General features: G+C 40.9%; 5 protein-coding genes across 5 annotated transcripts; all 5 read right to left on the bottom strand.

Moving 5' to 3' along the window:
• Positions 1-4,569: 4,569 nt before the first annotated feature.
• LOC138629337 (extracellular calcium-sensing receptor-like) lies at positions 4,570-7,494 on the bottom strand. The gene is made up of 5 exons (XM_069712960.1): positions 7,240-7,494; positions 6,207-7,019; positions 5,886-6,113; positions 5,588-5,711; positions 4,570-5,480 (listed from the first exon to the last, which is right to left on the bottom strand). Exons 1-5 carry the CDS (start codon positions 7,492-7,494, stop codon positions 4,570-4,572), a joined length of 2,331 nt encoding a protein of 776 aa, XP_069569061.1.
• A 2,824-nt stretch (positions 7,495-10,318) lies between these two features.
• On the bottom strand, positions 10,319-13,175 carry LOC138629317 (extracellular calcium-sensing receptor-like). The gene is made up of 5 exons (XM_069712937.1): positions 12,906-13,175; positions 11,906-12,718; positions 11,599-11,826; positions 11,361-11,484; positions 10,319-11,238 (listed from the first exon to the last, which is right to left on the bottom strand). The coding sequence occupies exons 1-5, from the start codon at positions 13,158-13,160 to the stop codon at positions 10,319-10,321; spliced, it is 2,340 nt and encodes a 779-aa protein (XP_069569038.1). The 5' UTR covers positions 13,161-13,175.
• Positions 13,176-13,897: 722 nt separating this feature from the next.
• LOC138629336 (extracellular calcium-sensing receptor-like) lies at positions 13,898-17,483 on the bottom strand. Its single transcript, XM_069712959.1, has 6 exons — positions 17,323-17,483; positions 16,857-17,154; positions 15,940-16,734; positions 15,569-15,796; positions 15,271-15,394; positions 13,898-14,811 (listed from the first exon to the last, which is right to left on the bottom strand). Exons 2-6 carry the CDS (start codon positions 17,118-17,120, stop codon positions 13,898-13,900), a joined length of 2,325 nt encoding a protein of 774 aa, XP_069569060.1. The 5' UTR covers positions 17,121-17,154; positions 17,323-17,483.
• A 1,126-nt stretch (positions 17,484-18,609) lies between these two features.
• On the bottom strand, positions 18,610-22,177 carry LOC138629316 (extracellular calcium-sensing receptor-like). Its single transcript, XM_069712935.1, has 5 exons — positions 21,905-22,177; positions 20,988-21,782; positions 20,617-20,844; positions 20,305-20,428; positions 18,610-19,570 (listed from the first exon to the last, which is right to left on the bottom strand). The coding sequence occupies exons 1-5, from the start codon at positions 22,160-22,162 to the stop codon at positions 18,669-18,671; spliced, it is 2,307 nt and encodes a 768-aa protein (XP_069569036.1). The 5' UTR covers positions 22,163-22,177; the 3' UTR covers positions 18,610-18,668.
• A 2,271-nt stretch (positions 22,178-24,448) lies between these two features.
• Positions 24,449-25,294, bottom strand: LOC138629335 (extracellular calcium-sensing receptor-like; the record flags this gene model as incomplete). Its single annotated transcript, XM_069712958.1, has 1 exon — positions 24,449-25,294. A coding segment is annotated over one exon (846 nt), but the record flags the coding sequence as incomplete, so codon positions are not given.
• Positions 25,295-25,299: the final 5 nt, after the last annotated feature.

Genomic DNA, 25,299 nt, shown 5'->3' with positions numbered 1-25,299 from the left:
CAGCTCAACGTGTTCAATCACTTAATGCATGTGAAGGAGTGCATCTAAACATGGATGTGACTGTTTAGTGAATAAAAGCCAACAAAAAAAAGTCAATGCAATGTTTTAATATCAGAAAAAAATCTAAATGAGGGGGAAATTGATGCTTACGGGTTAAATTTTATATTTTTAATCAACATTTTTTTAGAATTCTCGTACTTTGTTTTCATTTGCATATAATATGGCAGCTTCAATGGTACAGAAAGATGCTCGAAAAGGAACTTTAAATCAAGCTGCTGATCTTTATAACCAGTACATACTTTGCTGGTATCCTTGAACTCTGTAGGCAGGTAACCAGTTGCACATGAAAGAGGACAGTCAAAAAATTCAGTTTAGTCAGGATAGATTGTAGCAAGCAGGGAAGTGAGACAAACACACTGTACAAAGTAGTCAGTAGCTCCATCTGCCCTAACACAGCCCAGGGTCTTAATGCTGATCCCACACTACCCTCAACAAGTACGTCTTCAGACCAGTGTCTCATGCTCTTATCTGGGAAAGGAGCACTTAACGTCAGCCAGAGGAAAAACACGGTAAATGGTAGAGCCCTAAATTGCCGTTTCATGACGGTATGAGCAGCCCTGAAGCCAATTAACACGTGTAGAGTTCTTCCCAGAGCAAAGGAGAGGTACATGGCTGTCACGGACCACTCGGACGGCCGGCGGATGGTGACCGATGGTGAACAGCAGCGCAGTGCTACGGTAAACAGCGTCACCATTGTGGAGTTATGGTCATGAGCGCGACTGACTCGGTTGAATGTTTTTTTTCTTGTTGTGTAGGTTGTAAGCAGTAACACAGCTGCCAGAAAAATTCTTCCAACCCATCTGCTGGAGTCTGTAGGTCGCACACTCTCCACCCGGCCTGTACAAACAGGGACTTTGATGCCATCTGAGGGGGGTAGGGGGGAACACGATTAAATAAATGGTTAAAACAAATAACAAATAAGCGGGCTCTCCTTGTAATAAATGACACACTTCACTCTTTGCTTTTTTATAACATTACCTGCTGCTGTTAGAAATGCCTTTTTTGGACAATTGAACGTGGATTGCATCTGTTGATGGAGGATATTAAAATTAGTTCATGCACACATCATTAAATTAATGCGCTTAAAGGTGGTTAATATGAGAATGTATGACAACCATTTTTACTCATGGTCATACTGAATTTAAAGAATAATGCTTATAGATTGATATATCAATAGGGTGCATAAGTACCACACACACACACACACACGCATATCACCACACGTGAAATGTATTACCTTCTTTTCTAAACTTAATTACAACTAATACAAAGTGTGTGTGGTTGATATATATTTGCTTGGACAGTTCACTGTCCGGCCTTGGCAGGGGGGGGAGCACTGATGACACAGAGAAACTGCTGCTCTTCATAGAACAAGGCTGCACACACACCTTAACACAGCACATCCAAATATAAGCTCTCTTTGATCCTTCAGAGGATTTATGGCTCACTTGGGTGTCAGACAGTATGAAGATGAAGTGTTCTGAAAATTCAAGGCTAAAAACTTGCAGGATTTTGTCGTCAAGGTTGCACACCTTCCAGATGCAGATACAATCCATTCTTTTCCCGTTGTACATTAGAACAAGGGTGGGGATGTGGTGGGCCACACATCTCAGGAGGATATTTCTGTAAGTCACGTGTGTGCTGTGGTAATCGGATGTTTTCTGTGTCAAGGAAAATTACAGACATGAGATCAGGAATAAATGTCACAATAACCGTCATGATGGAATATTATAAATTCAGTAGTCATTTCACATGCAGGGATATTAATTTGGGGCGCTTACCTCTATCATAAGTAGGTGACAACTGGTCTTGGACAGGGAATGTACAAAAATGTGCATAATTTTACACCTGCAGACACGCCTGTTTTCCTTCTCACCATCCTTGGCTCTTTTCAACAGGTTCACACAACCATTACAGAGCATGCCGTCATAACATACACCAGGAAAGACAGTAAAGTCTTTTGTGACCATATCTTGTGTGAAAGTCCTCCCAAAGGCAACAGTAGAGCTAAACAGGCATGGGAAAAAAAATACAAACATAAGTTTGTTACTTTGCATTATATAGTAGATTATCACATATTCATAACACTTACCTAATGCCATACATTGCATTAACTACTGCTCATCATTTCTGGCACAAACTAACACTTAAAAAAGCAGAAAATGCAGAATCCTGGTAAAACACCTTCTCATGTGAGTGGATAAAGAGAAAAGCATGGTGACACATATAATTAGAGTGAAATGATTTTAGATTGTAATTGACTCAAAAACTTCTCCTGAGATTATCTAATTGCCTTTTGAGGGGTCTCTCAATACGGTGTTTAGGCCCTGATAATTCAAGCTGGTTCCCTTCTGAGAAAATCATTAAATTACAAGCTAATTGTTGATGAATCTGTGGGAAACCACTCTGGGGTATCCAGGTCCTTGACAAGAAAAAAGCATGTTAATGAGCAAGATACACGTGAAAAAAATGGAGAAAACACACATCAATATTTAGGAGTGCTTTACTCACCTCTCGTATATCGGTGTTAGTTTAGTTTTGTCATTGAGTTGAATGACAACATTTTTACGTGGCGCACTTAAGGCCTTTGTTTCTTCATAATGCCCATGCTGACTCAGCTCACACTGGTCCAGGCTGAGCCAAGTGCCAGATGACACCATCCAAAGGAATAGTGTTAAGACGACAAATGGGACTGGTGTCATCTCAAAGCCTTGCCTGTGGCACACGTGTTTCTTGGAAGGATGTGTTTTATAGCTTCCTCTCTGCTACTCAAGTGTAGGAGGCAACGTAATGGGCCATTCGGAGTGGTACATGCAAATTATCATTGCGAAAGACTTGAAGAGTCTCGGGCATGAAGACTAAATCTTGACAGGAATACACATGAGCCCTGTTTCTCAACAACAATCGATCTTAGAGTGTTTACTGAGACCTTAAAGTTAAACAGTTAAGTTAAGCGCAAACAGTTAATACATTTGAAAGAAATCATGTATTTAATTGTCATTTAAGCCACAGTGTGAATTACATAAATTACAGAATATATGTGCATGTTACAACTCAAGAGAGTACTTTAACCAAGGACGTTGGTTACCTGGTTGTGATTACATGTATGAAAAGGACAAAGTGAAAAAGGACTTTGCACTCTTGGTTTGTGTTTGTTGATTAGACATTATTTTTCTATGAGAAATAACAGTGCAGATTCTACTTGTGCTCTTTTTCCACTGCAGGTACCAGCTCTGCTCTTCTCGACTGGCTTTTGGTACCAGGTACTTTTCTGGAATATATTTTCCACTGGAGACAGCACCCCCACTATGTGCTGCGGAAAGTCTGCACCTCCTAGATTGATAAAGGCATGATTTTATGGGTTGCCATTATTGCCACTTAGTAATGGTGGGTTGGTGCAGGATGTTACGTAACATATTACACACGTTTACTGCAGCTACCGATTGTGACCATTTTCTTACAAATGGTTTGCAATATTTTCATGTCAACTTTTAGTATTGGTAGTACCAGATACGATACACAGCTTTTTCCCAATGGCAACTAAAAAAAAAAAGCGTGTAGAGTCGAGCTGGTGCAGCCAGTGGAAAAAGGGCTTTAGCCCAGTTTATAGCCAAGTACCTTGCTAGCTGTTTGGAGAGGTTCCAGATTTTTCAATTTCTGCTCATTCTGTGTGAAATGTGAATAATACAAAACGAAACTGCTTGTGTCACCATCTACACTCCATGTCTGCAGGGCAGCCCTCCACAGTGCAAAGGGCTTTTTTCATTTTGGCTGTCACAGTAGGAAAAGGACGGGTGTGAATGTTAAGAATAATCAATATCGTTGTTAGCTACACTTGTGGTTTGACCATTTGCATATGATTTGAAGGGCCAGATATACAGTGAAGCATGAAGGCAGAGACGTGCAGTACCGCCACATGGTCCCTGCAATAAAAGATACATCCATGGCAACACGTTGGTCTGTCTGAAAGCCTTGAGTGCACAGGTGGACGACGGGGCGTTGCAGCCTTCTTTAAGTGAGAACTCCATAACCTTTAAAAAAAATGTACATTTATAGAATACCTAATCTAATATAAATATGCACTAACAAGTGAAGATAAGCCAGCAATCTCCACATTTCTGCAACAAACTGGTCTAGGAAGGATGGCAAACAAAATTACCCAATGTAAGTCAGTCAAAAGATACAGAATGAATGGTCAGATTTGAGTAAATGTCAAAAATGCAATCAAAGATTTCATTAATAACCAACAATTATGTTAAAATTTGATTAATTTAGGAATTTATTATATGTAGAAATGAGAAAGGTATTTTGGAAAGCAGATACTGATTAAATGATTTCACATACAAACTTTTGTTTAGTGTTTGTATAGTATGTCAGTAACAACAGTGGGTTTGTTTACACAATGGAAAAATGCAGGATTTTAAACATTAATAGACACTGGGAAATTCATTAACCATTAAAAAAAAAATTTAAAACTCAAAAGACAGGCGTTACAATGATGTCAAATTATCATGGATAATGTTTAGTTTTTCCCATTATGTGTTTCTTAGTATTCTGTTGTGGCCTAAACAAAATGATGTAACATTTTGGCAGAAAAATGCAGAAAAGAAGTCCATAACTGGAGGCCAGAATAGCAAATATCTCCACAGCTACAGTGAACTTCCCAGGAGAGCTGACATACGCTGGGATAAAGGTGATCCAGACTGCACAGAATATCAGCATGCTGAAGGTGATGAATTTAGCTTCGTTGAAATTATCGGGCAGCTTTCGGGCCAGAAAAGCGAGTACAAAACACAACATAGCTAAGAGCCCTATGTATCCTAACACAGCCCAGAAGCCTACAGTTGAGCCCAGAGCACACTCAAGTATAATCTTCTCATTGTAATGGTTCATATTTTTATAGGGGAATGGAGGGTTGTTTGTTAACCATAGTATGCAAATTACAACTTGTATGAGAGTGAAAGCCAGAACGCTGAGTCTCTGCTGCGTAGGCCCGAACCATTTCATGACATTACTACCTGGAAGTGAAGCCCTGAAGGCCACTAAAACCATTATAGTTTTCCCCAGAACACAAGAGATACAGAGGACAAAGGTGATGCCGAACGCTGTGTATCGCAGCATGCAGGACCACTCAGAGGGCCGACCGATGAAGGTCAGAGAACACAGGAAGCACAGAGTCAAGGAGAAGAGCAGCAGGAAGCTCAGCTCACAGTTGTTGGCTCTGACTATAGGAGTTTCATGGAAGTGAAAGAACACTAATGCTATAATATTGCTCAAAATCCCCCCCATCAAACAAAAGAATGTTAAAATGATCCCCATGACCTCCGTATAGGACAAAAAATCAATTCCCTTCAAGATGCATGTGTCTCCTCTGGTGTTTGGCCAGAAATCAATGGGACATTTGAAGCACTCTGTAGAGTCTGTTTCAGAAAGAGACACAATGGTGTTTAGGTTAATGAGGAAGAAGGAAAAGCACACTACATGCAGCATATTCCATTTGTGAAATTTATTTTTGTGTAAGTCTGACCTGTGATGTTGCTTATTTCTCCTTCTGCACACAGAATACAGTCATAACAGCAAACAGGTTTTCTTTTGTGCAGGACTTTGCGTTTTCCAGGCGGGCAGCTCTCACTGCACACCGACACAGGCACCTGGTGGAGTTGTAGGTGACCCACAGTATATTCAATTTGATTCATCAACATTCATCAAAGCTATGAACATTTGTATTTGCTCCATGCTATTCTACTGGGTTATAACATATTATGCAGTATGACGTTGTGACTGACAAGCCAGAAATGTGAAAACAAAGCAATATGAATATGTACCGTATCACTTCCTCCTCCCCAAACAATATCCATGCCATTCATAATAAACTGATGCTCACTGGGCAGAGTGGCATCAAAAATACCAACTGTGGCAACATGCATGGTCCCTGAGGTTACGTGTTGCAAATTTACGAGTTCATATCTCGCATACGAATCTCCATTTTGGTCAAACGTCACTCTCTCCCCCTCACTTGTTGTGAAGTTGACGTTCTGTAAATAATGTAGCACCTGTAAAGAAGAGGAAGGACCTTTATGCGTTTTATTGGAAATATAAACGTTTCAGAATTTCTAAAGATCACTAACCTTGGTCTCCTTCCTCACCTGCCATGGTGGAACGTTTTTAATATCAGCACAGCTCCCATTGTAGAAGGGGCCATTCCCCTCTTTACATGTGACCAGGTTGTGGAGAGCGTTGGCCACGGCGTAAGCTGACTTGTAAACATTGTTAGTGAATCTCAGCTCAGAAACATCTGTAAAGTATGATTGAACACCCTTTAAGCTCTCAGAGCCGCTGCATGGCTTCCTTTGACTGTTTACGCTGTTGCTCAGAGAGCAGTCAAACATGTCTTCCCAGAAATCTCGGACAAACTGACTGCCAGGAAACTGGGAAGGTTGGAGCCGCCTCAGGTGCTCTTCCAACCCGGGGATCTGAGCTCGGCCGGTAACAAAGCCCAGCGAGCCCACCAGCACGCCGTGTCCCTCGCTGTCAGTCAGGGAGTGATCTGTGATCCAGGCGTCGCTGCCGATCCACTGCAGTCCCGTAATGTTCTGCTTGTACAACTCACCCGCCAGCACTTTAATCTCTCTGTGAGACATGAAAGCCACAATGACTTTAGAGGTGGAGTACTTCACAGTTTCTAGTATTTGATCTAACTCACGAGGAGGACCTGTTTGCTCAAACGTCCGGTAGTACTCTATGCACACCCCTTCTTCCTGTGCCACTTGTATGAATGAGGCGATCCCGTTGATGCCGTACTCATTTTTGTTACTTATCGCCCCGACCCATGTCCAGCCGAAGTGCTTGACCAGCTTTGCCAGGGCTCTGCTCTGATGGAGGTCACTGGGAATTGTTCGGAAGAACGATGGAAACTCCTCTCTGTCGCTCAGACATGTGCAGGTTGCAAAGTGACTGAGCTGTGCAAAGGAAATTTGGAAGAGTGGGAAATTTGTTACTAACAAATCAGTCATCTAGGAAACTCTCATATACAACTAAATATCTAAACTATTAGAGAAAGTGATCATGAAAGGTTTTGAAATTCACAACTCAAATGGCAGGCAACTGAGAAAAATGCGTTTGTATAGGAGTTTTCGTCGTTATTTATGCATACACACAGAATAGAAGTAAGATATTTACCACTGGTACGTGGAATCTTCCAATAATCCGAGCAAATCCGACTGTTGGTGCTGAACCGGAGTGGCCTAGTACAGCCTGAGCTGCGTCAGCCTTTGTACAGTTCCTCTCGTCTATGATCTCTCTCTGCCCGTTGGCTAAATCTAGAGCAGACTTCATAATGTTTGTCATTCCACATGAATTGTATATCATGTAGCCCAGTGTGTGGTTCGGCAGAATAGCAGGGTTTTTATTGATTTCCTCTATTGCAAAGATCATGGTCTGGGCAAATTTGAATTCTCTTACGTTGATGCTAGAAAATTTAAAAACAAAAACATACATGTTTTAAAAACAATTTTTGATGAGCACAAAATGTATTGAAAGCACATTATAGAACTAAATCTAAATTGCATTTTGTATGACTTATACATAAAAGCATGAAATTAAATGATACAATTTTTTTATTTTTTTTAAAAACACACTTACTTGAGGCATGTTGGAGGACTGGGCCGGGTTTGAAACGTCGGCACGCTGCCCGTGTACCCAGTACGAAAGGTGAAGATGCCCCCTAAGATGAAGTCTCCGGCCTTGGTCAGCTCCGGTGGTTGCGTCCTCCCCTGCAACCGGCACACAGGTGTCCCTCCCCTGATCAGATGAACTAAGAGGACCAGCTTCAGCAGTGGCATTGCTCCGCTTTGCAGACTGGCCTCTTTACCTCTGCTTGCCCATGACGCCCTTTATGCCCTCAATATGAATGTTCAGCCTAGTTCCTGCCCACGCTCATGTCCGCGGAGCTACTGCTTTGATTTAGGTGCCCGAGGGAAAGGGGGAGAAAAAAAAAGGGGGCGTGGTGTATAACAATCGGAGAGTTCGCAGTAAATACACTCAGAATATATCTTGTTTATGTTTTAGTTCTTCTTTTTTAGCGCGTGAAGCTGAACACTCTCGGGGGGTGTTAGAGGTAGAGTGCAAAAAAAGAGGTTTCACGTACACAGTTACACATTAAAGCTGTATCGTAAATTTCAGTGAGCAACTTCTGTGTAAAATTCTTCAGTTCTTAAGTCATTCAGTGAATCTCAACCATACGTTGATGTCACCATGATGCCAATGTCTTTATTAACCAGCTGAAGTCATTTTTTTTTATCAAGTTTTTATAAATCTGATGTCTCTGTTCGCAGAAAATATGAGTAGTTTTCTCATGTATTGTGTAAAAAATTTTGAAAATTTAGCTAGCTACCAACACCAACCTTGACAGTTATTTGAAAAATATTTATTTAGTCGTTTTAAAAAAAACAAGCTTTTTTTTTGTTTGTTAATTTTGATAAGAGGCTTATGTTTTCAGCCTTTCACGTTGTCCACATGTTTCTTTGCAGGACATCTCACTTTTGGCAGTTAGGCCATGAGTAAACAGCTGAAACCAGGAAAATATCTGGGGATTTTTAATGGATGTCTAAATATTGCATGAAGAAATTTCTGAAAGTTTTGGCCTGCTGTACTGCACAATGAATGCAAACAGGACACGCAACGGAAAGCGTTGGTTGAACTATGAAATTTCAAATGTAATGTTTGAAGCTAAGCTCTTACAGACGGTAGCTGGACGTTGACATATCGAGACATGGGCAAAATTTAGGCCTTCTGTTTATCAGGACTCTCTAACTAAAGAGGGAATAGCAGACAATAGCTACCAGGATCTTAATGTTTTTTTTCCTTTCTGTTTTAAAAAAAAAAATTATATATTGTATATTATATATTTTTTTAATATTATATCGTGTCAAACAAATGACACTTTATTTAGATTGCTTACAGGGTAAACAAGACCTGAAATCTCAACAAATACAAAGACATTTTTTTTTCTTCTGAAAGTAAGCCAGGGGGAGAGTGATCAAAACAAGTCTTAATTAAATTACGTGTAGTCGTTACTTGTTGTGACAAAGGTGTTGGTTAATTGCAGAGCCTCTTTTGTTCTGCTTGAAGAGACTTGCCACCTGTTGTTCCTGTTGTTGTGTAAAAGGATGAAGCAATCTGTTGCAATGTTGAATCTCTTGTGTGTGTTATTTGGTGCCCTGCTGCAGCTGTGCCACTGGAGTCAGGCCACTGGGTAATTAAAATCATGCATGGAACAGATGGTGACTTATTTACCTGACATTGTTTTTCTTCTGTGTTGTTTTCGTGCATATACACGTCACCTTTTTTGGTTTTCTGTTGCATCATTGTATGTTTGAACTTGAGAGTGTCAGGTGATTTTTTTTTTTTAATATTATATTTTAATTTTTTTCTCATTAAATGTCAGGGGGATTTATGGGCTTAGTTGCAGGCGACAGGCGCTACTGAGTCCTTCATGCTATCATAAAGTTTCACAGTTACACAGTTTTTCATAAACATTTGTTGGTCAGTTTATGCTTTGTAGCAGTTTTAGATTCAGATAAGGGCTGTATTATACTTTTACAAACCTAATATTGTCTGCATACTCCATGCCTGACTTCATCTTAACCCGAGCTTGGCCCCAGATGTTTGTGTAAGAAAGTTGAGGACTCCAGTTATAGTTTATGCATAAACACTTACTATGTGGAAGGAGCCTAACAAGTGGAAGAACCCACAAAATGATTTAGACAGAAATATCAGTGGTATTTTGGTTAATTCTGTAATATTCACTGTAATATTAAGCTGTAGTGTTATATCTACATTTCTCTCATTGAAAATACTTGAACTAAAAGATTATATGAAACATACAAACTCTTGGGAATATACAACTATGCTATTTTTTTGCTCATTGAAGTCCTACTAACTGCTGTTATATAGTGTTTTCAAAATTGTGGCAGCTAATCTAATATTGAGGACTTATTTCTTATTGCTGTATTCTACTTATGGACAATACTCTCTTCTGCTCTTTTTTTGGACTTCTTGTAGTTGAATATTTGCATGAGGGCGAATAAATACACGTGTGGAACAACATGACGACAATCGAGATTTATTCACTGCAACAAAATCAGGCACTAAAAATACAAATAAGTAGGAGCACAGATTACAGCTTCATCACAGTAGAAGCACTGCACCAAATAACAAAAATACTTGAAAGTTAAGTGTTTGAAAACTGATAACAATTTTAATAATGTATATCAGTATGAGATGTCTTTCCCATTATGTGTTTCTTAGTATTCTGTTGTGGCCTAAACAAAATGATGTAACATTTTGGCAGAAAAATGCAGAAAAGAAGTCCATAACTGGAGGCCAGAATAGCAAATATCTCCACAGCTACAGTGAACTTCCCAGGAGAGCTGACATACGCTGGGATAAAGGTGATCCAGACTGCACAGAATATCAGCATGCTGAAGGTGATGAATTTAGCTTCGTTGAAATTATCAGGCAGCTTTCGGGCCAGAAAAGCGAGTACAAAACACAACATAGCTAAGAGCCCTATGTATCCTAACACAGCCCAGAAGCCTACAGTTGAGCCCAGAGCACACTCAAGTATAATCTTCTCATTGTAATGGTTCATATTTTTATAGGGGAATGGAGGGTTGATTGTTAACCATAGTATGCAAATTACGACTTGTATGAGAGTGAAAGCCAGAACGCTGAGTCTCTGCTGCGTAGGCCCGAACCATTTCATGACATTACTACCTGGAAGTGAAGCCCTGAAGGCCATTAAAACCACCATCGTTTTCCCCAGAACACAAGAGAGACAGAGGACAAAGGTGATGCCGAACGCTGTGTATCGCAGCATGCAGGACCACTCAGAGGGCCGACCGATGAAGGTCAGAGAACACAGGAAGCACAGAGTCAAGGAGAAGAGCAGCAGGAAGCTCAGCTCACAGTTGTTAGCTCTGACCAGTGGAGTTTCTTTGTGGCAGTAGAAGACTAGTGTTGCGATCAGAGTTAGAAAGACTCCCAGCAGTGAAGATAATGCTATCAGGGTTCCCAGAATTTCATCACAGGCCAGGAATTCAATTGATTTGGGGACGCAGGCATCTCTTTGTTGATTGGACCAGTGTTCCGATGGGCATTTCATGCAGTGTATTGAATCTGCGAAATGAAACGAGGAGTTATGGAGTGAAAGTAGATGGTAAAGTTTCAGAGGTCCACTCTGAGTCATTAGAACTGCTTTTCTTTCAGGTCATTAGTAAACAGTTACGTTGTTTATTTACCGGTTAAGTTACTGATCTCCCCTGCTGGACAGGGGATGCAGTCATAACAGCAGACTGGCTTTCCTTTCTGGAGGACCTTATGAGTTCCCGGGACACATCTCTCACTGCAGACTGACACAGGCACCTCCTGCGCACATAAGGATTTATTCTATATAGCTTGTACAGCACAGTTAAATACACATAAAATCAAGATGTTCAGAACAGTTTTCATTAACTTTGAGTCCAATTCTTGCTTTACCTCAGTCAAACCTTTACCCCAGATTAGTGAGATGTTGTTCATAATGAGCTGGTGACGGTCTGGAAGAGAAGCATCATAAATGCCAACGGTTGCTCCTTCCATTGTTCCTTTGTTAGTAATTTGTAAATTGACAAGTTCATATCTTGCCGGTGAGTCGCCACTACTGTTAAAATAAACTCTTTCCCCTTCCTCAGTGGTGAAGTTTACTGTGTCGAGATATTGCAAGACCTAGATAGAAAATACACGGTGGTTAAAGGACAGATTCCTGCTGTTCTCACTGTGTTACCATTACCTGGCAGATTCTCACCTGCCATGGTTGAATCTGTTTGGGGTCAATACAGCTCTGATTAGAAAAGGGCCGTGTACCGTCATGGCATTTGATCAGGTTGTCGAGAGCATGAGCCACGGCATAAACCGACTTGTAGACGTTATTGGTGAATCTGAGCTCAGACACGTCAGTGAACTGTGATTGAACATTTTGCAAGCTCTCAAAGCCAGAACATGGCTGTCTGTGCGTGTTTGTAGTTTCACCCAGAGAGCAGTGGAACACGTCTTCCCAGAAATCTCGGACAAACTGGCTGTCGGGGAGCTGTGAGGGGTGGAGCTGCCTCAGATACGCCTCCAGCCCCGGGATCTTAGCTTTAGTGACTGAGAAGCCCAGCGAGCCCACCAGCACGCCGTGTCCCTCGCTGTCAGTCAGGGAGTGATCTGTGATCCAGGCGTCACTGCCGATCCACTGCAGTCCCGTAATGTTCTGTTTGTACAACTCACCCGCCAGCAACTTCATTTCTCTGTGAGACATAAACGCTGTAATCACTTTGGAAGTGGATTGCTTAATGACCCCAATTATTCTCTGTAGTCTATCAGGTGGATCTGATGATGAAAAAGCTTCAGAATACTCGATGCACACGCCATATTCTTGAGCAGCTTGGATAAATTCTGCAATGCCATTGAAGCCATATTCATTGTCCACAGCGATAGCCCCAATCCAGGTCCAACCAAAGTGCTTGACCAGCTTTGCCAGGGCTCTGCTTTGGTAGTGGTCACTAGGAATAGTTCTGAAAAAAGTGGGATACTCTCTCCTGTTGCTCAGACAGGCACAGGTGGCGAAATGGCTGATCTGCAATCAAACATACAAACACCTGAGTGGCAGTGACAGCTGTTCTTCATTCTTGCATCATAATAATTTAAGCTCATGCACTACTGTAGTTACAATTTTGCACAGCAGAGTACTAAACTGTAGGAATATAACAGCATACTTCCCACAAAGTTAAATGACACTTCTTGACCTTTGTTCTTTGACTCACCACAGGAACTCGAAACCTTCCAACAACCCGTGCAAATGAGATAGTTGGACTTGATCCTGAATGTCCCAAGATAGCTTGCACTGTTTCAGTTTTTGTGCAGTTGTCATCACTTACTTCTCCCTGTAGTCCGCTCATCAGAGCCAGTGCAGCTCTCAGTATGTCCATGGTTCCACAGTTATCATAAATCCTGTAGCCCAGTTTAACATTAGACAGCATTGCAGGGTTTTCGTTGATTTCATTTATAGCGAAGATCATAGCTTGAGCAAATTTGAATTCTCTCAAATTCAAGCTGTGATAGTGAAAGACAGAATTAAATATGTTAATGGTTACAGAGCAAAATATAAACAGCCGCATAAACATTTGAAAATATAATCATATGATGAACATACAATAAATAAATGCAAAATTTGATGCCCAACAATACATACTTTTTGCATTTTCTGAATTCTGGAACTGTCTGAAACGTGTTAATTACATAATCCTGCCCTGTGTGAAATGAAAAAATGCCTCCAATAACAAGGTCACCATCCTGGGCTAGTTCAGGAGGTTGTACTGAGCCTTGCAGTCGGCACACAGAATGGCCATTCCTTGTTAGTAGAACCACGACGAGCAGGCGAAATAACGGCATATCTCTACTCTGCTCTGACGGCCGGGCCAGTCAGCTGTGCACCTCGTGATAGAGCTTTATAGACATTCACAGCAGGTTGTTGTCATGGGTGAACTCAGCCTCAGGAGACCAAACCAAATGAGTTCAGAGTTTTTAAAAGGGAAAATGTTTTTTTTTTATTGTTTGTAATACAATTTTATTAACTGCATTATACAATGTAACATTCATAAAAATTTGGTAGTAGGCTTTTATAATATAATTATAAGAAATGCTGCATTTTCCATCTGCTATGTCACAAATGAGAAGATGTCCAGCCAGAATACAATATTGTTTGAGAACACAGATGTTCAAAGTAACTGAAGATATGTGTCTGGTTAACAAAATATTATGTACATTTTGTTGCCCCCTTTTCCATCATGTTTTTTTTTGTGTTCTTCTCTGGTTTCATTAAGATGATATAGCATTTAGGGATAAAAATGCAAATCAGTAGTCCAAAAGTGGAGGCAAGAATAGCAAATATTTCCACAGCCACACTGAACTTTCCAGGAGAGCTGACATACGCTGGGATAAAAGTGATCCACACTGCACAGAATATCAGCATGCTGAAGGTGATGAATTTAGCTTCGTTGAAATTATCCGGCAGCTTTCGGGCCAGAAAAGCTAAAATAAAACATAACAATGCCAGAAGTCCGATGTACCCAAGCACAGCCCAAAAGCCTACCGCTGAGCCCAGAGCACACTCGAAGATGATTTTGTCCTTGAATTCCTTGAAGTTCTTAAATGGAAACGGAGGAGAAATTGTTAACCAGAGGATACAGATGACGACTTGAGTAAGAGTGAAAGCCAGAACGCTGAGTCTCTGCTGCGTAGGCCCGAACCATTTCATGACATTACTACCTGGAAGTGAAGCCCTGAAGGCCATTAAAACCACCATCGTTTTCCCCAGAACACAAGAGAGACAGAGGACAAAGGTGATGCCGAACGCTGTGTGTCGCAGCATGCAGGACCACTCAGAGGGCCGACCGATGAAGGTCAGAGAACACAGGAAGCACAGAGTCAAGGAGAAGAGCAGCAGGAAGCTCAGCTCACAGTTGTTGGCTCTGACTATAGGAGTCTTCCTGTATCTGAAGAAAATGAATGCCACAACCACAGTCATGCATGTTCCAAATAGAGATGCTGCAGTGAGCAGGGCTCCCATAATTTCTTCGTATGACAGAAACACGGCCTCCTTCTTTATACAGGCATCTCTCCTCTTATTGGACCAGAATTCAGGAAGGCATCTCACACAGGTGATAGAATCTGCAAAATGGAAAGAGATGTTAGACTTGCTGAGGACATTTCTCTCATGATTGTTTCTTCTTTGCATCAGTACTATTTATATGATGATAGATGGATAATAGAATTACATGTATCTACAATGATTGGAAATGATTCAGTTATGAAACGGAGCTGAAACGTGGAAAAACAGAAATGACACCAACATTCCCAAGGATATTTTTGTATTTGTACAGACAGCTAGAAGCAAATACAATTTTCAAGTGATAACCTTGTTTTGAAGTTTACTGAGTGTGAATCATTGATTAAGGTGATTTCTGGAACTTGATTAATATTACAAATCATTATCCTCTGAGAGATTCCCTCAACGCTTTGAAAATTGCAATACAAAAAGAAGTTACTTTGACCAAAATTTGTCAAATCATCATTGCAACTGTATTTTATTGCACGTAGCCCAACATCTTAAATGAAACATTACTGGACCTGTAGTGTTGCTTATTTCTCCCTCAGCACATGGTATACAGTCATAGCAGCAGACAGGCTTTCCTTTCTGGAGAACCTTGCGTGTTCCTGGGGGACACTTCTCACTGCAAACTGACACAGGCACCTACATCAACAACAACAACAACAACACAACGTGAAAAGTCCATAGAAGTCCATATCTTTATAAGCATCTATAATTAACTTTCTTATACAAATTGAAAGCAAACAATAGGATAGAGAATAACATTTCTGTAATAACTTTTCAATGTACAGTTATTAAGAATCACGTTGGTGTTACCTGCTGTGATTTCTGGGCCCAAATTAAAGACTTATTTTGCAGATTCAGCTGTTTGTCTGCAGGTAACGATGCATCATGGAGACCAACTGTGACAAAGTCCACAAGGTCGTTTGTTCCTGGCTGCCAGTTTATAATTTCATACTTTGCTGCTGGATCTCCGTTCTCATTAAAGTAGACCTCATCTCCTTCCTTTGTTTGGAAGTGAACACTTTTGATGTGCTGCAAAATCTGAGGCAGTGTGTGTAATTTGAATTAGTTACCTGACAAGCATATTGAAGCCCTGTTGACTGAAAAACAGACAATTCTAACAATTTTCCTTAAGTAGGACTTCTTGTAAATGCTGTAATTTAAGTCTGTGATGTTAAGCTCACCGTGAATGGATCAAGCTGCACCCTGTTGTTACATGTTTTATTACAGCTGAGAATGCTGTGAAGTGCGTGGGCCACTGCATACACTCCTTTATAGACATTGTTAAAGATAGGCATGAGGGACATATCAGTGAAGCTGTTTTGCACTCCAGTCAGATCTTCATGTCCAGTACAGTCTGTCTGCTTGTCTGCTGGCGACTTTGACTGCTTGAACTTACAGTTGAATAAAGTCTCCCAGAACTCTGTAAACATTTCATTATTAGATGAATTGAGCGGCTTTACGTTTATCATGAACGCTCTCAGGCCCCTGACATGTGCTTTGGGAATAGAGAGGCCTATGGCTCCGTCCAGGATGTGATGCCTGTCCATTGCTGCAGTTTGCGAATCAAATATCCACCCCTCGCTGCCTACCCACTGGTAACCAGTCAGGTTGTGGTGGGAAAACTCATGTATTAGGACATCCATGTCCATATGGGAAAGAAAGGCTACAATGACCTTAGATGTTGAAGCCTTGATAATATCAATTATCTTTTTGATTTTGTCAGATGGATCTGTTCTGAAGAAAGATACAGAATACTCCAGACAGATGCCCAGCTGCTCTGCAGTTTCTGTGAATGTAACCATGCCATTATTGCCATAATCATCATTGGTTCTAATAGCTCCAACCCAAGTCCAGCCAAAGTGCTTGACCAACTGGGCCAGGGCTCTGCTCTGGTAATAATCACTGGGTATCGTTCTGAGGAAGGACGGGTACTTGGTTTTGTCACTGAGACAAGCACAAGTAGCAAAGTGGCTGATCTAAAAGAAAAAAAGAAACGATGAGCTGAGATTAAAGGATGAAATAAAACATTTGCTGTGAGATCCTGGAATAGATCCTGTTTTTAAAGAACACAGTTACATTTTTACTAATCCTTACCCACCAGTGGCATCTGAAACGGTCCGATAACCGTAGCTATGGCCATGCAAGGAGAGGAAGAGGTCTCTCCTATTATGGCCTGCACGTGTGCAGGTCTGGTACACGTTGCCTCAGAGGGTGCAGAAACAATTTCATTCCCATTAGCCAAGACTAGTGCCACTCGTACGCTTCTGGCAATAGAGCCACAAGAGTCATAGATCTTGTAGCCCAGAGAGATGCCCGGCAGTAGGTCTGTGCTGTTATTTATTTCCTCAATGGCAAAAAGCATAGCCTGGGCATACTGGAAGCCTCTGAAATTCAAACTTGATACAGACCGTATTAAATGTTACATTACAATCAATTTACCATGAAACAGAAATATGGCATTTTAACTCATTTGTGCATGAAAAGAAACAATAGCAACACATCAGTTAACATATCTTATTTCTACTCAGTTTGATCTTCTTTTCCCACCTAATGGGGTAGTTTACCTGGTGCACTGCAGTGCCAGTGGTTTGTGCGTGTAGGTATCCTGTCGGTCTTTCCAGCTGCTGTGGAAAGAAAAGATCCCCCCCAATACAATGTCCCCATCCTTAGATAGCTGGGGATTCTCAGGATCGCCCCTCTGCCTGCACACCGGCTCCTCAGCCTGAGACAGAGACACCAACAACAGCTGTAAAAGAGCCCAACCCTGTTCTGGCCACCTGTGTGTGGACGTCATGCTGTCTGAAAGAGCTCCAATACCTTAATGCGTAATGACGGATTAGCACTGGTATTTATACATTTTGGAGCAGCATAAGAAATAACAGAACGGTGATGTTTTATCTCTGTGGACCTGGAGAATGAGGAGGGACGTACCCAAATAGAAAAGGAGTTTTGGATGTAGCTTGTTCAAAATCCCTGGAGAATATGTGTTGTCTGACTGAAATATTCACTTCTTTCAAATATTTGTCCTTTTGAGAACCTTTTACATGTCAAAGGAGAAATGTATACAAATGAAAAGTGCTAATCAATGAAAAACAATGCAGGATGAAGGTAGTGTATGCTAAGTGAATAAATTTACACTTGAGGCTGGCTCACCGAAATATGTGGAAACCGTACAATTGATTCAGTGTAAAAATGAGGGATGGGCATTTTAAGAATAAATACTTCCTGGTAACTAAAGCCCTGTTACTAGGTGGTGAGGTGGTGAAGTGTTCAGGTGGTGAGGTGTTCAGGTGGTGAGGTGGTGAGGTGTTCAGGTGAGGTGATCAGGTGGTGAGGTGAGGTGGTGAGGTGTTCAGGTGATGAGGTGTTCAGGTGGTTGTGCTGAGGCTTGCACTTGGCACAGAACCAAAAAACCAAGTCGAGCCACCTTGATAAGGGCTTAGCTCTGCTCTGCTCTGATGGCTGGCCCAAACAACTCTATAACTTGAGGTGGTGAGGTGATCAGGTGGTGAGGTGTTTAGGGCTTTATACACCTTCATCAATGGGAAGGAAGTTGTCATGATTGATCTCATACCCATCAAATCAATTCAAACACGTAACGATGTTTTTGTCTGTGAAAATTCATAGTTTATTCTTTGATTGCAATTGTACGAACTGAATTAACTGTAAAATCAGTACAGAATTGGGTTTTAGGCTCATGCATTTATTTGTATTCATAGTAAAAATATATATGAAATCATATGATTGCAAATTGCAGACTATTGTATTAAATGTTGTCAAAATGGAACACAACACAGGTCTGGAATAAAATAAGCATAGGTGTGTACTTGAATGTCTGGTTTGTAATTGTTGATATAAAAATAAAAATAGCATTTGAAATACCCTAACGCTAACAGTACTTCGAATGATTTTAGTGCCCCTTCCCCATCATGTTCTTTTTTGTATTCTTCTCTGGTTTCATTAAGATGATATAGCATTTAGGGATGAAAATGCAAATCAGTAGTCCAAAAGTGGAGGCAAGAATAGCAAATATTTCCACAGCCACACTGAACTTTCCAGGAGAGCTGACATACGCTGGGATAAAAGTGATCCACACTGCACAGAATATCAGCATGCTGAAGGTGATGAATTTAGCTTCGTTGAAATTATCAGGCAGCTTTCGGGCCAGAAAAGCTAAAATAAAACATAACAATGCCAGAAGTCCGATGTACCCAAGCACAGCCCAAAAGCCTACCGCTGAGCCCAGAGCACACTCGAAGATGATTTTGTCCTTGAATTCCTTGAAGTTCTTAAATGGAAACGGAGGAGAAATTGTTAACCAGAGGATACAGATGACGACTTGAGTAAGAGTGAAAGCCAGAACGCTGAGTCTCTGCTGCGTAGGCCCGAACCATTTCATGACATTACTACCTGGAAGTGAAGCCCTGAAGGCCATTAAAACCACCATCGTTTTCCCCAGAACACAAGAGAGACAGAGGACAAAGGTGATGCCGAACGCTGTGTGTCGCAGCATGCAGGACCACTCAGAGGGCCGACCGATGAAGGTCAGAGAACACAGGAAGCACAGAGTCAAGGAGAAGAGCAGCAGGAAGCTCAGCTCACAGTTGTTGGCTCTGACTATAGGAGTCTTCCTGTATCTGAAGAAAATGAATGCCACAACCACAGTCATGCATGTTCCAAATAGAGATGCTGCAGTGAGCAGGGCTCCCATAATTTCTTCATATGACAGAAACACGGCCTCCTTCTTTATACAGGCATCTCTCCTCTTATTGGACCAGAATTCAGGAAGGCATCTCACACAGGTGATAGAATCTGCAAAATGGAAGGAGATGTTAGACTTGCTGAGGACATTTCTCTCATTTCAAAATAGCCCAGTCTATTTATGAATGGAACACAAACTGGTTCCTCAATACCAGTGTCCTCAGGTGTGATTTTATCTGAAGGGCTCCAAACCCCACAGAGAAAATCCTGCTCTTCACTAAACTTGTGACCTGACTGCAGCGCCATTATGTTACTGTGACGGGAGGCCAAATACTACCAGCTCTGTGTCGTTTTGTGTGTTTCCAGGTTTTGTGACAGTGGGGCAGCAATACTACCAAGAGGTCAAACTACAATCCTATGTATTTGACATACCTCAGGTTGCTGTAGCAACCTTATACACGAGAGATTAATGCTTTGAGGACCACAAATTAAATCTTGTTCACCCTCAATTCATCTGAAGCTTGAAACAACACAAACTGCACTGATCGGCCCTGGCTCGTTTACATTTTTCAACAAAAACAATTATTATTTAGAAAGCTCAGATTCAATCATTTTTAAAGATGGAGATTTTCAATTAGTTTAGTGTGCTTAGTTTAATTAGGTTGTGAGACTTTGATATAATTCTAGAAAAAATAATACACATTCATATTACATGATACTCAAAGGGGGTTAATGCATACTTTGGAAACTAAAATACAAAAATATGCCATTTCTTACAATTGGCCTGACTACCTGTTTTTTGTGATACATTTAAGCTCAACATCTTAAATGAAACATTACTGGACCTGTAGTGTTGCTTATTTCTCCCTCAGCACATGGTATACAGTCATAGCAGCAGACAGGCTTTCCTTTCTGGAGAACCTTGCGTGTTCCTGGGGGACACTTCTCGCTGCAAACTGACACAGGCACCTACATCAACAACAACAACAACACAACAACAACAACAACACAATGTGAAAAGTCCATAGAAGTCCATATCTTTATAAGCATCTATAATTAACTTTCTTATACAAATTGAAAGCAAACAATAGGATAGAGAATAACATTTCTGTAATAACTTTTCAATGTACAGTTATTAAGAATCACGTTGGTGTTACCTGCTGTGATTTCTGGGCCCAAATTAAAGACTTATTTTGCAGATTCAGCTGTTTGTCTGCAGGTAACGATGCATCATAGAGACCAACTGTGACAAAGTCCACAAGTTCGTTTGTTCCTGGCTGCCAGTTTATAATTTCATACTTTGCTGCTGGATCTCCATTCTCATTAAAGTAGACCTCATCTCCTTCCTTTGTTTGGAAGTGAACACTTTTGATGTGCTGCAAAATCTGTGGGAGTGTGTGTAATTTGAGTTAGTTACCTGACAAACATATTGAAGCCCTGTTGACTGAAAAACAGACAATTCTAACAATTTTCCTTAAGTAGGACTTCTTGTAAATGCTGTAATTTAAGTCTGTGATGTTAAGCTCACCGTGAATGGATCAAGCTGCACCCTGTTGTTACATGTTTTATTACAGCTGAGAATGCTGTGAAGTGCGTGGGCCACTGCATACACTCCTTTATAGACATTGTTAAAGATAGGCATGAGGGACATATCAGTGAAGCTGTTTTGCACTCCAGTCAGATCTTCATGTCCAGTACAGTCTGTCTGCTTGTCTGCTGGCGACATTGACTGCTTGAACTTACAGTTGAATAAAGTCTCCCAGAACTCTGTAAACATTTCATTATTAGATGAATTGAGCGGCTTTACGTTCATCATGAACGCTCTCAGGCCGCTGACATGTGCTTTGGGAATAGAGAGGCCTATGGCTCCATCCAGGATATGATGCCTGTCCATTGCTGCAGTATGAGAGTCAAAGATCCAGGACTCACTGCCTACCCACTGGTAACCAGTCAGGTTGTGGTGGGAAAACTCGTGTATTAGGACATCCATGTCCATATTGGAAAGAAAGGCTACAATGACCTTAGATGTTGAAGCCTTGATAATATCAATTATCTTTTTGATTTTGTCAGATGGATCTGTTCTGAAGAAAGATACAGAATACTCCAGACAGATGCCCAGCTGCTCTGCAGTTTCTGTGAATGTAACCATGCCATTATTGCCATAATCATCATTGGTTCTAATAGCTCCAACCCAAGTCCAGCCAAAGTGCTTGACCAACTGGGCCAGGGCTCTGCTCTGGTAATAATCACTGGGTATCGTTCTGAGGAAGGACGGGTACTTGGTTTTGTCACTGAGACAAGCACAAGTAGCAAAGTGGCTGATCTAAAAGAAAAAAAGAAACGATGAGCCGAGATTAAAGGATGAAATAAAACATTTGCTGTGAGATACTGGAAAATATCCTGTTTTTACAGAACACAGTTACATTTTTACTAATCCTTACCCACCAGTGGCATCTGAAACGGTCCGATAACCGTAGCTATGGCCATGCAAGGAGAGGAAGAGGTCTCTCCCATTATGGCATGCACTTGTCTGGTACACGTTGCCTCAGAGGGTGCAGACACAATTTCATTCCCATTAGCCAAGGCTAGTGCCACTCTTACACTTCTGGCAATAGAGCCACAAGAGTCATAGATCTTGTAGCCCAGAGAGATGCCCGGCAGTAGGTCTGTGCTGTTATTTATTTCCTCAATGGTAAAAAGCATAGCCTGGGCATACTGGAAACCTCTGAAATTCAAACTTGATACAGACCGTATTAAATATTACATTACAATCAATTTACCATGTAACAGAAATATGTCATTTTAACTCATTTGTGCCTGAAAAGAAACAATAGCAACACATCAGTTAACATTTCTCATTTCAACTCAGTTTGATCTTCTTTTCCCACCTAATGGGGTAGTTTACCTGGTGCACTGCAGTGCCAGTGGTTTGTGCGTGTAGGTATCCTGTCGGTCTTTCCAGCTGCTGTGGAAAGAAAAGATCCCCCCCAATACAATGTCCCCATCCTTAGATAGCTGGGGATTCTCAGGATCGCCCCTCTGCCTGCACACCGGCTCCTCAGCCTGAGACAGAGACGCCACCAACAACAGCTGTAAAAGAGCCCAACCCTGTTCTGGCCACCTGTGTGTGGACGTCATGCTGTCTGAAAGAGCTAAACCACCAGGTGACATCATATCTGCCTTCATCTAAATGAAAGAATTACATGGGTATTTATACACTATGGAGCAGCATAATAAATAATCGTGACTCAGTGATGTTTTATCTCTGTGGACCTACAAGGTGGAGTAAGAGAAGTGTTGTGGTGACGGGCTCATTGCTTCATGTTCTCAGCCCTCCTTGATCATTGTGAGGGTCTCCGTTGATGAGTTTGTTTGATACTAAATCTGACGTTCGCCCCCTGGTCATGTCCAGGAAACCAAAATCGCCGACACACCCAAAACACTCACAAAAACATGTGTAACTCAGGAACTGATGATGATCAAGCAACGACATCTGCACCAGTTACTTATTAGGGTTACATTTTTCTCTTGCTCCGTGCACGTCACGTTGTACGTGCACGGGCAATAGTATCAAAACTTATTGATTTACCCTCATAGGTACTATGTGTAAAATCAAGAAAAGTACACATAAGGCAGGCCCACAAAAAAAACAAAAAACACACTTTACAACATTTAGTACAATGTAGTCTCTCTAAATCTGAGGACTTTGCAATGAGCTGTGAATGTATCACATATGAAGTTGATATTTTGATTAAGTTAACATATAGAGTCGGATTTGCAGATCCAGTCGAGGAAAGAGCAACGTTAGCATTTAGAGACATGTTTGTTTTACCCTGATGAATGTAAAGCATCTGTTTTCCTTTTTGATGGGACTGGCTCCTTATGTGACGTGTGAAACCCTGGTTGTCTGAATCTGTGTTTTTGGGACTGTCAGACTGTCACTGCAGTTCCAAAATGGAAATGCTCAGCCATGGCAATGACATGTTTGTGCCTCGCGATTTCTTCTGCCTTATAATTGACCACATCGACAGGTTAACAAGGTTAAAAACTTGATTTTCACTAGACGGCATCTTTAAAGATGCAAATGATGGAGAGCTATAGAGTTGAAGGAAACTGCAGATTAGGGTGAACATTTTTTTTTAATGGGTTTATCACAAGCCGTCAAACATTGTTAATGTGTAATATTGATTAGAACATATTTAATCCACTGGCTCAAATTAGAATTCTGCCTCTGTACGTTGAAGAGAATCTGCTGCAATTATAGTGTTTGAAATCATAAAGCCGTCTTTACTGTCATTGGTGAAATGTTGGCCTTTGACATGCTATAACTTTTAATAAACAGCCATAAGACTTGGTTGGAACTCATTTATTTTTATTTTTATTGTGGCACGTTGAACAAATCAGTGAATAATAAAAGAAGTATTCATCAACTGAAATAAGAAATGTTACTATTCCAGTCCATAGTCAAAGTGCTTGAGTGAGTCTTCATGATTCTGCACTCACTGCATGACTCGCCTGCGTATATATATGATAAATGTGTAGGGAAAGACTGCTGTCCTTCCTCACTTGTTTTTTTTTTGTGATGATTGGACATTTTATGTAATCCTTTTATTTAAATGCTAGGAATAAACATCGTATATATACCAAAATGTATTCATTTAATTCTATTTATAAAAAAGAAAAACATGTGAGCTTATGACGTGAGAAAACTCAGGTGCACATTGCTGTTTCTTTGTGATCACGTATTGAATTTATGACAATATTTTTCAAGTCATCTTAGTTGTTAATATACAGACATTTTAAGAAGGGTTTTAAATATAGGTGTATATTGCTTTTTTGTATAGGCCAGAGAACCAGCCTTTACCATCAATAATTTACTGTAGTTAAAGTGTTGCCTGAAAGTTCCTATTTCATCAGAAATTATGATATTTTAAGTATCTAAACTACATTAAAGAAACAGAAAAATTCTGTCATGTTCTAACAAATATCCTAAAGGGCTTTCAGGGTCCCTTTACCCATCAAATGTTTCTTTGTGTTGTTCTCCGGTTTTAATAAAATGATGTAGCACTTGGGCAAAAAAATACAAAATAGCATTCCATAACTAGAAGCCAGAATAGCAAATATCTCCACAGCTACAGTGAACTTCCCAGGAGAGCTGACATACGCTGGGATAAAGGTGATCCAGACTGCACAGAATATCAGCATGCTGAAGGTGATGAATTTAGCTTCGTTGAAATTATCAGGCAGCTTTCGGGCCAGAAAAGCGAGTACAAAACACAACATAGCTAAGAGCCCTATGTATCCTAACACAGCCCAGAAGCCTACAGTTGAGCCCAGAGCACACTCAAGTATAATCTTCTCATTGTAATGGTTCATATTTTTATAGGGGAATGGAGGGTTGATTGTTAACCATAGTATGCAAATTACGACTTGTATGAGAGTGAAAGCCAGAACGCTGAGTCTCTGCTGCGTAGGCCCGAACCATTTCATGACATTACTACCTGGAAGTGAAGCCCTGAAGGCCATTAATACCACTATAGTTTTCCCCAGAACACAAGAGATACAGAGGACAAAGGTGATGCCGAACGCTGTGTGTCGCAGCATGCAGGACCACTCAGAGGGCCGACCGATGAAGGTCAGAGAACACAGGAAGCACAGAGTCAAGGAGAAGAGCAGCAGGAAGCTCAGCTCACAGTTGTTAGCTCTGACTATAGGAGTCTGCCTGTAGTGGAAAAATATCAGTGCTATGGTCATTGCCATACATGCACCAAAGACAGAAAAGGTGACCAACAGCATCCCCATTAATTCCGAGAAGGTGAGAAATTCAATAGCTTTCAAGT

Source organism: Brachyistius frenatus, unplaced genomic scaffold, assembly GCF_029030835.1.
Source record: "Brachyistius frenatus isolate BFR_SWC_R1_liver_20210118 unplaced genomic scaffold, ASM2903083v1 Contig_114, whole genome shotgun sequence".
NCBI lineage: Eukaryota > Metazoa > Chordata > Actinopteri > Embiotocidae > Brachyistius > Brachyistius frenatus.
The sequence above is the reverse complement of the archived record's forward strand: the minus strand, read 5'-3'. Positions and strand labels throughout refer to the sequence as shown.